This window comes from Penicillium cinerascens, assembly GCF_028974065.1.
Source record: "Penicillium cinerascens strain IBT 15544 chromosome Unknown contig_1_segment0_segment0, whole genome shotgun sequence".
NCBI classification, from domain to species: domain Eukaryota; kingdom Fungi; phylum Ascomycota; class Eurotiomycetes; order Eurotiales; family Aspergillaceae; genus Penicillium; species Penicillium cinerascens.
The window spans coordinates 303,603-313,877 of record NW_026695287.1 but is presented as its reverse complement, the minus strand read 5'-3'; the positions used below and the strand labels follow the sequence as shown (position 1 = coordinate 313,877).

The 10,275-nt window shown below is 45.6% G+C and overlaps 4 protein-coding genes across 4 annotated transcripts; 3 read left to right on the top strand and 1 right to left on the bottom strand.

Annotated features, from left to right (window-relative positions):
• Window positions 1-3,430: 3,430 nt before the first annotated feature.
• Window positions 3,431-5,174, top strand: N7498_001693 (uncharacterized protein; the record flags this gene model as incomplete). The annotated part of the gene is made up of 4 exons (XM_058448755.1): window positions 3,431-3,527; window positions 3,603-4,120; window positions 4,178-4,723; window positions 4,776-5,174. The coding sequence occupies 4 exons, from the start codon at window positions 3,431-3,433 to the stop codon at window positions 5,172-5,174; spliced, it is 1,560 nt and encodes a 519-aa protein (XP_058311099.1).
• Window positions 5,175-7,108: 1,934 nt separating this feature from the next.
• N7498_001692 (alpha/beta hydrolase) lies at window positions 7,109-8,035 on the top strand (the record flags this gene model as incomplete). The annotated part of the gene is made up of 1 exon (XM_058448754.1): window positions 7,109-8,035. The coding sequence occupies one exon, from the start codon at window positions 7,109-7,111 to the stop codon at window positions 8,033-8,035; it is 927 nt and encodes a 308-aa protein (XP_058311098.1).
• A 430-nt stretch (window positions 8,036-8,465) lies between these two features.
• N7498_001691 (uncharacterized protein) lies at window positions 8,466-8,717 on the top strand (the record flags this gene model as incomplete). Its single annotated transcript, XM_058448753.1, has 1 exon — window positions 8,466-8,717. The coding sequence occupies one exon, from the start codon at window positions 8,466-8,468 to the stop codon at window positions 8,715-8,717; it is 252 nt and encodes an 83-aa protein (XP_058311097.1).
• A 68-nt stretch (window positions 8,718-8,785) lies between these two features.
• Window positions 8,786-9,898, bottom strand: N7498_001690 (uncharacterized protein; the record flags this gene model as incomplete). Its single annotated transcript, XM_058448752.1, has 2 exons — window positions 8,786-9,389; window positions 9,447-9,898. The coding sequence occupies 2 exons, from the start codon at window positions 9,896-9,898 to the stop codon at window positions 8,786-8,788; spliced, it is 1,056 nt and encodes a 351-aa protein (XP_058311096.1).
• Window positions 9,899-10,275: the final 377 nt, after the last annotated feature.

Genomic DNA, 10,275 nt, shown 5'->3' with positions numbered 1-10,275 from the left:
TAACAATTGGGCTCCACGTCATTAGTCGTAGAGATTGGAGGTAAACACTCTCTACAGGTGACGGATGAAGGAAGAGGGTAAAATTAATAGATCAAGGTCATGGGATCGACGGGATTGTGTAAGAAAAATGGCACTGATATCTTGGGCGGCAAGAGTACTTTGGCATACCTCCCAACCAGCTCTTGTCCGAAACAACAGACTCGTCTGCTTTATGTCATCTGTGAGGCTAAATATGGAACCTTTCGTCTTATGCGTATTAAAGTTATTCCCTTTATAAAGTTATTCCCTTTACAGTAACATTCCAAAAAATTCCGAACCGTCACTTAGAGTGACAAGAGAGCATTCCATCCATAATTCTAGCACAAGCTGATCGATGGATATGAAGTTTTCATTTTGCGCGCAGCTGAGTAGATTAACTGGTGCCAGAGTCGCTTGGGTGCATTGCCGGCATATTGTTCGAAACATCACTTAGACCTTTTGCCGTCCGGTGAACATCCAAGGAAGGCGAATTGTCTCCTTTGCAAGAATAAGTGCTAAGTTCGAACACCTTCGACATCAAAGAAACAGGCGCCGGGGAAGCGTCTCTCTTTGATGCTGTATTTGGTTTGTGGAGAACCAAATCGTTAGGTTGATTGAAAGAAGTTAAATCTCCTGCTACGCGTGAGAACGGTCAGATCAAGCAGTGCAAAGGAAGGCCTGCTTACCGAAGAAAGAGAGTTTCATCAATTGATAGATCAAGTGTTATGATAGTGTCGTTTTTGATCTCCAAGGGAGGAGGTAACGTCAATTCTAGACGAGAATCAATCCCAAGATGATGAAGACCCAAATAATAAGAAAGAAATTTGCGAGGGCTGCGCCCATTTTATCCCTTTAACCAGGCTCGTTATGTAGTGTGTAAATTAAACGCAACGGATGTCAATTGAAAGCAACACTCTTCTGTATTACCACTTTTACACTCGAATGTATCTATCTGATTCACAATCGTAATAATTTATCGATAAGTCTGAAGCCTGAAGCTTGAGGCCTTCAGCCAAATGAAAGGGAGACTTGGTGTGTCGTTATTACGAAAAGCCTTTTCAAACCTTTAACCAAGCCGCCGAGTCACTGCAAAACCCTACATCAATCTCATAAAGCCGCGCAAGCAGGTAAAACGTCCCTATAATAGGCGAGTGGTTGTTTCGGAAAAATTCAACAGCATTATCCAGGCATGAAGAAGCTGCAAAGATGGCCGCTTGGGGTAACTCGCCGTGAAGCCGATCATGTCGTCAACCAAACCGGTCAGGGATATGACTTGCATTAAGAGCAACATGCCAACTATTGAGGCGCCAAAGCAAGAAGTCAGACTTGCAGCAAAACACCAAAGTTGTTGAAATATCAAGAACTATGTGCTTTTTATAATTGAAAATGCTGAAGTCACGAATCCTTATGACTGCTTACAAACGGAAATGGGACAAAAGGAAAGGCCCTATGAGTCCACCGAGAAACGTGAAATTTCCCGGTATTCGGAATGACGGGCAAATGAATTATTACCATGATTGCGGTTTTCAGAGTCATTCGCAATCCGAGAGGTATCTTTCCTAGCCTCTTTAAAACGCTGATAGCATGGCCGATATAAGAAAATAATGCCACAGAGCATTACCCCAGCGCCAGAGATGCTTCCCAGGATTATTCCTAGACTTTGCTTCTGAATATAACGAGACGCTTTGCTTCCAGCCATTGTCAAATCGTTTACATTGGTTGGCTTCGCATCAGATGTGGCCGAAGTCATGGAACTATTTGCTTGAGAAGTCTGGATTGAATCTGAATTCGGACTTTCTTCAGGGTCTTGAATGGCCGAGATATATGTGGTCAATATGCTGGGCGAGCAGTGTGAAATCGGGCTTGTTTTCACTTCTTGCGTAGCGCTAACAGACTCCAACGCCGATGAAGACCTTGAATTCATATATTTGTGATTATTGTGGATGCTACTAGGCAGATCCAAGCTTTCTCGGAATAGTGAGCTTTCAGGCGATTTGCGAGTAGGCCAAATCTGTTCAAAGGCGAATCGCGTAGGCGGGTTGGCTTGGGGGTACGCATTACTCAAATTTGGAGCTCCTTCTACTAAAGAAACCATCGAAGACATTTGCGAATTTTCTTTCACTTCCTCTGTTGCTGGTGACAAAAATGTTGAAGATCCAACGGAGATAAAAGTGGGGTCATAGGAGAGAGGAGAAGTATCGGTCCAAAGGGCCGTCTCTTTACTCATTGGTGGTAGCATCGACAAATAGCCCGGATTGTAAAGAGTGTCAGATAAAAACAGACTAGCTCTAGCCGATTGTACAGTTGTCAATTGTAAATGCTTTGTCTTACCATCTGTTGCTTCATCATCTCGAAAGCCTTCTATTGAGATGACTGCGGAAGATGTTTTCGTCATTTCTTTGGCAAAGTCTGCTGTTGACTCCGTTTTATCTTCAATGCTTGGAAAAGCAAGTGAAGCAAGCATTGACGTGTCAGGATTGTCTGGTTCAGGAAAACGTGTTCTTGATTCCTGAATATCATTCAATTGAGGGTAAGTGCTCTCAATAGAAAGACCAAGCGCTGTGGTTGGTATGTAAAAGTAAGACATCGGAAGTGGGGTCTGAAATTTCTTTGCTGTTTCCAAAGTTCGTGAGGCAGTAGGTAGCCATGTATCAATGGGTGGGGTGAAGCCCACGCTTGTTAATTGTGACCGACTACTGAGACGATTTTAGTGAATTATGCGCCCGGTGGTTATGTTGTGTAGACAAACATCATTGAAGACATCTGAATTCCGCAGACGTGTTGAGGGAAGGGACATGTTACATCGGGGTTGTTGCCAATCAATAGAAAAAATGGAATGAATACTATTTGTTCTGTATGTCAAAGCAGGAGACAGTGTCTCTTTAGCTTGAAAATAGTAAATGAGCTCGACTAATCTACCGAGAACTATGTCAAAAAAAAGCGGGGTTTAGGAGAAGAGTAACTATTTGAGTACCTGAAGAGTGGAGCCTTCCCGATTAATTAGTTGGTAGGCCTGTGAAAATGAATTACAACGTGCAAAAGTGCAAGGTTTTCGCTATTAAACCATTTTCTTTACCACTGTTGGTTAAAAGCATGCATAAAGATCTTGTAGTCAAGATTGAACGATCAATCTATAATTGCCACTAAGCTACTAGACCACTGGAGGCTATTGGATACTCCATCGGCGTTCTGGCAGATTTGTTCAAAGAGTATTGTCTGAAATATCGTTATCGTAAGCTTCGGATAATAACGAGTCCCTTTACGCTGCTTCATTCCAGCATAAAGAGTGGAACACAAGACATGCCGTCTCACCTATGAAGATTTGGATGTTGATATCCAAATTGATGTTCTCTTGATGAGCAAGGGTCATGACCTGGTGGGATAGAACTCTCATTTGAACCGTATTGTGAACATGGCCATCCGTTGGGCGCTGAGTACTGAGGCTGGTGAGGGGGCTGAGGATACCACGCTGGATTGGAGGGGGTATTATGATATTGAGCAGGGTCCCAGTGGGGATAATTCTCTGGACGATGGAGAAAGCCTAGCTTTGATCTTAACAGCGAGCTGACATGGTGGCTACCTAGGCATTACACCAGAATGCTCAAACTCCTCCTTAAACACCGCCTGCGCCTTGACAAATGGTTCCACAGAAACGTTCACCGAAATGGGCGATCAAGACGAAGACGACTTGCGACAATGCTGGCGGCCGGAGGATCTAGAGAAAATTTTGCTTGGGGATGACAAAGTTTCAATCTCTAGAATTTCCAAATTTGGGCTCATCCATGACCGGTACGCCAGGCTGAAGGGGCTGCATGTGTTTTCCGCTCATCAAGAGGAATACCTTCCAGTCTCAAAGCAATGGGGGCTTGGCCTGTCTCGTATCCTTAATGAGGGCAATGGTGCAGTCGCTACAGATGCCTTCAGAAGGAGCGGCCACAATTTCACGAGCAATCCTTTCAAAGAATTTGTGCGGGAAGCATCTGGCATCCAGTCTGACTCCATCGAGGCTTTCTACGGAAAATATGAGCGTCTCAGTATCAAACTCTACTACGATGTACTGAAGGCACCAAAACACCGCGATGTTTTGTTAGAGCTGAAAACAGTAAGTCATAATCAACCGGTCAACCTTTCCATTTACGGACTTCCTAACAAATTGCAGATCTTGGAAAGAATTGAATCCGACCCTTTCATAATTACCACAATCGAACACACTTGGCAAACCCTACTCGTGAAGCAACAAAAACGGCGCGTTATACCCTCGGACGCAGGGATAGAGGGATTGACCAAAAAGCTCAACAAAATATTGGATCGCGTCATCATCAATCCATTGCAGCAGCTACTCGGGAAGCCATCACCCGTCCCCCAGATACTTAAAGATTTAGAAGTCTTGACTTATCGTTTCCATGACTATTACTGCATGGCCTCTCAAGTCGACTGGGACTCTCCATTTGATACAAACATCTACTTTTTAGAGCAAATAAGATGGGGGCTGTCAATTCCTGCTCTCGCCGAGGCTATAACGAAGCAAGATCAGACCTTGTTCTCCCTGTACATCACAGTTGCGTTCACCAAGAATCAGGACACATCAAAGCTAGAACAAGCGCGGTCTTCGTTAAACAGAAGATGGAGTAGCTTCAGCAATGATATCAAGTATTGTCTAGCTGCTAGGATTGATGTAGTTTCCCAAGTTGATCAGCTTGCACAGGTATGTTGAACAATGGGACCTCGTTGCTTACAGCCCTAACAAATTACCACAGGCCTTTTACCTTCGTCGCAACTACTACTCTCTGACAGCCATTATTAATGGGGTTAAAGAGAGCGGGCTTGAGACAGATGCACTAAGAGAATTTGGCAAGCTTATAGATTTCGCGTACTATCGACAGAACATAAACACCAAAACACAAGATGCGTTACATTTTCTTTCCCCCGCAATTTTCGACTTTTCAAAAGGCAAAATCGGATCAGCGCAGAATGTCATTTCGGCATCTGCGTCGTACACTTCAGGAGTCCGAAGTCCAGGTCCTCTTATGAAGTTCAAGCCTCAGGGCCACAACAATATGGGAAAACATGGTTCCTCGCACCAACATGGGACTCCATATTATTGGTTTCATTTTGTCAATCCTTTTTTTGCCTGCTTTGGTGGCCAACAGTCTTAATTGACATAGTCCATTTGCTTTAGTTAAACATCCTTTGAACAAATAAGTATGACAAAGTAGTCTCAACATGTACGACTAAAACTTTCTGTCAGGTTTATCCTCTCGGCCGACGCACCACAGCTGTCGTAGGCACTGACTTAGCTAGCAGCGCTAATTTCGTCAATGTATTCTTATTAGGGCGCAATGTCAAATCTGCTCCATTCTTTAGTTCAGGTTGGTGACCTGCGGTGATAGAAAGGATATCAACCTTCTTTCCCGGAATACCTCGTCAATCGCGAAAGATAGATGGTACGATATAGGTCCGGATGGATTGCGTTTCAAAGTTAACTTTTCATCTCCTGGACGATTCATAGCGGCTTTGTAGGCGGGAAAAAGAATTATTGGGTCGTTCGACTTGAGATTTTGGTGCTGTTGATCGTCGGTACGTTGACAATGGTCTCGAAAGAGATCCATAGTGTTGAAGTATTCAAAGCTTTTATCAACACACAAAGGACATACATAATGCATTCCTGATGCTTGTGCAATGTCCAAGTAATTCTGGATCATCGTCTCAATGGAGCTTGAAGCCTCACAGCTTCTGTGTTCAATAATGAATTTGATCTCAAATGCAGAAGCTCGATGGGTTTGAGATCTCAACTCGCCGTTTGCTGACCATTCAACGGCAGTCTCATAGTTGGAATGGAATGCCGACAATTTACCGCGATACTATCTCTTCTTATCTCACGGTGCCCCACTTTTCCCTATCGGGCTAGAATCTCATCACACCAATGTAGCTTCGATGAGTCATGATAAATTACCGTAAGTATATGTACGTGCTTCCCTTTCTGCCTCAAGTACTGTGTTTCTTGAGAGAGCGTATTGTGAAAATCGAAGACAAGTTCCCTTTTCAACACTCAGATCTTGGTTCTCAGTCTCTCAAATATTACTAAATATCCATTCGTATCCACTCGTATGACAAGACGACCGAGTTACGTGGATTATAGTGTCTTAAACTCCTGTATACTTGTCTTCGCCATGTTCATCCCGACGCTTAATATGACCACATGATGCAGCTGAAAGTGGGGCTATTTGCTTAGAGGTTTAGTTTGTCCTTCACCCCGTTGTATTGCTGCAATATCGTTGAGGTCAGCAGCCGACCATCAGAGAACCGTGTTTCCGGGAAAGCTCAGTACCTGCTGTCACTTTTATCGGAAGCGAAAAGCGAAAGTGAAAATTCAAGCGTAGCACCACGTCGGTGTACCAGCTCTCGCTATCCCACGTAGTGGGGCCGCATAGAGCCGAGTGTACTGGCTATTAAGCCTGAGGCTTACAGCCAACATTTACTGGGTTTGCAAAGGGTGATTTGAGTCAATGATCAACTCGTCGATCATGGAGTGTAATTAAAGATTGGAGAGCTCGGCGTCGTTCTTGACATAGTCGATCACAGAGCCACACTGGACTTCAGTAGCTTCAAGGATAACAAGAGTCTTCCTTGTAGTTCTGGAACCCGTATCAATGTAGGTGGAAGAGGATGAGCTTTGCGAGCTTAACACTGTAGTACGGGCATCTCCTATTGACGCAACTGGCTTAAATTATAATAGAATAATCCTGTTCTATAAGAGACAAGATGCCGCTTTCGCCAGCATTCTAGGCTATAACGAAAGTATACGTTATCGCCGAGCGTAATCATGTATTCATCTACCGTGAAAAGCCGTATACTGTCAGCCCCGAATACCACTGCTTTTGCCGAAATATCTCGGGCTTTCGGGGTGGGCCCGCTTACGTCATAGATTATGCCCGCCGCATACAGGAGCTACAGCAAAGAACAGCCAGCACTATTAAAGGATCAATCCTGACGTTTTTCTCAAAACTAGCACCATCATCTACTCCTACACTTTTGTACCACAATTTATCCTCATCGTCCATCTCTACTCAGATCAGTGTTATCCCCAACAATGTCTGCACCAACGAAAGTCACCTTTCCATCTTTTATGCTGCAGATCAGCGGCGAGCTCTATGCCCCTGTAGCTGGCTCTCCCGATCGCAAGGGTGCTGCAGTTGTGGTCAGTCATCCCATGACCGGTGTTAAAGAACAGACCTCTGCGGACCATGCCCGACTTCTATCTAAAGCCGGTTTTTACGCCCTCACATTCGACGCAGGGTACCAGGGGGAAAGCACCGGCCAGCCACGTGGACTTGAAGACCCCCATCAGCGGGTGGAAGATAACAAGGCTGCTGTGAGCTACCTGACCACCCTCAAGAGCAAGGTTGACCCCGACCGGATTGGTGTACTTGGAATTTGCGCCTCGGGTGGTTATACATCCTATGCCGCGCAGTCTGACTCGCGAATCAAGGCTCTGGCCACTGTCAGTGCTGCTTGTGTCGGTCGCATGACCCGTAATGGAGGCTTGCATAAGGAGAATAACAAGGAAGTCCCTCAGGCCATTGCTGGGGCTCTTCAGGCGGCAGGACAATGGCGAACGCAGCAGGCTCGCGGACCTCATTCGGAGGCCCCGCCTATGTTCAGCTCCGATATCAAGCAGATTCCCGACAATGCCGACTCTTTCTTCAAGGATGCAGCTGCATACTACGGATCTAAGCGCGGAAACCACCCACGTTCGGACCAGAAAGTCCCTCCCTCAAGCTACGATCTCATGGTCAGCTACGACTCATTCAACTTCCAACACCTAATCTCTCCTCGGCCATTGTTAATGGTCGCCGGATCCGAGGCTCAGACTCTCCACTACAGTGAAACGGCAGTTACTGCAGCCCGGGAGCCCAAGGAGCTCTTTATTGTCGAAGGAAAGAACCATTTCGACCTCTATGATGACCTTGCGGTATCCGGCCCGAAGCTTGTGGAGTTTTTCGGAAAAAATCTTTAAAAGTGAAGTCGAGATTTGAGAGTGCAAACGTAAAAGGAAATTTTGAAGGAAATATGTATCTAGCTTTTGTCCAGTAACCATACTCTACGATTTTGTTTGAAACTTGATGGCGGCGCCTCTACATTTGGAGTTGGGTGCATAAATTAGAGTGACAACCAGTAGAATCGTGGTAATTCTCCTTGTTGCTTAATCTTGATCACCTTCATGGACTAAAGTCACGGATCTTGAAGAGATTGATCCCTCCCGTGTCCATGGACATATCTTCGCCCTATATCAGGGCGGGCTGTGTGCTTATGAGCTACAGGACGGGCCTCTTCCTGATTTGTCTGGCGTTGGCCCGGGATTTCTCGACGAGTTCATTAACTACATTATCAAGAAGAATCTTACAAGTCTCATTGGTCTCCAAATTCTTGGATGCAGTGATGGCTCCATGTCGGAACTCATTCTCGACCAAGCAACTGTCATGGTGGAATCCACCTTTGTCAAGAACACTGTACCGACCCGTATCACTGGCTGGAAATTCGAGGCGAGTGGTAGTAAGCCGCGTGTTTGCTCTGCAAATGAAACTCATGCGGTTATGACCTCAGGCAATCACAAGGTCTCTAATGCAGGGAAGCCTCTTCCTAAACTGGAAAATGTCGACGATCTGAAGGCCGCTCTTGCTGTGGTTGGGGTTATTTGATTTGTTCTATTATTGCCCCTTTCATCTCTTATCCCAGTATTTTTCCATCGTATTTCAGTGCCCATCGTCTATGCTAAATCCGTAAACCTTGTAGCCGGATTGATTAACAGCCCATCTAGATCACGCATGTTATATGCTCCACTTTCATCATCCCGAATAGGTACTGGCTCCGGCATATTCGCGAGACGACTTGTGAAGCCACGAGATAGCAGTAGTCCCACAATTCTTGCGGATTTGATGGCTCTGATTGTGTCATTGCCCAACCCTCCAGCTTCAACTCTGAACGTGCTCCAGAATATATCCTCCAAAACGACGTAATCATCATACCGGACCCAGCCTTTCTTGAGATGGACCTTACTTATCAGTCGCTGGTGAGAAAAGAGATTCAAGCCAAATGGTGCAATCTCTGCTTCTGCCCAATCTACAACCCCAACAAGATTGCAGGACATTTCGTTCACAATAATATTGCAAACACCAAAGTCTTTGTGGACTAGCACCATTGGAAGAGAAAAAATGGTGGGTAATGAGTTGAGACACTCCTGGATTGATGGGTGGAAGCGATCTGGGAGAGAAGCAAGCAACGAATTCAGCTCACTTTTGTATCGACTGTACAAGTCGTCGCGGTACGTTTGACCAACATCTTGGGGATGTTTCCACGAAAGGGCAAAGAATCTAACAGGGCATTCAATTAGTAATTCGGTCTATTTGGAACGAGAACACTAAGCATACCTCGCAATGTCAATTACAAGATTCTTGCGCCATGAAGAAAACTCGGGTGAGTTTTCGGGCACTTGGCTGTTATGGGCCAGTATAAAATCCAAGTAACTAATGCCTCGGAGTCGACTCATGACGTAGATGGAAAGGGCTTCTTTGCTCTCTGTAGCTTCTCCAATCTGTCCCATAAAAGTCACTTGAGGTGCAAAGTGGCTGTAGATGCTTCGAGCAAGTTTCGCAGTCTCCATACTTAGTTGGAGGGACGCAAGGCGGAATTGCACGACGAATTCGTCATTGTTCCCCGCATAGACGGTATAGCTGCACACACCCTGCACGGCCACCGGAACGATGTTTCCACCAACATGCTCCCTCGCAAAGTTGTCACAGGCTGAGCGAGTGACTGTCGTCTTCTCGAAGAAATCTGCAATTTCTTGGTCAACAGAGTATGCGAGGTCACTTGTAGCCATGGTGGGCACAGGTTGCTTTGTTCAATATGATGAATTATGAAGCAAGAGGTTGTAGCTGAGGTGAGGCAAGGAGGAATGGTATACGTATTATATACCCCTATTACAAAGGGCCAAATAGGTTGTCAGGTGACAGAACATCACCACCTAGATGCCTGACATTTCTGCCACACTGCGGTGCTGTCCCCCACCGCCGTTCCGCCGGACAAACAATTTCCCTAAAAAGTCCTAACCAATTGCGTGTCCCTTACAGAAGGCCGAGCCTTCGTTATCTACTGCGGCAAAGATGCAGCAAGCCAGTGAAAATCGCTTGGACGAGCCTCCGTCATATGATCAGTTTGTCGACCTCTAACGAGGTCGCCCCGCATTACCCAGCCATC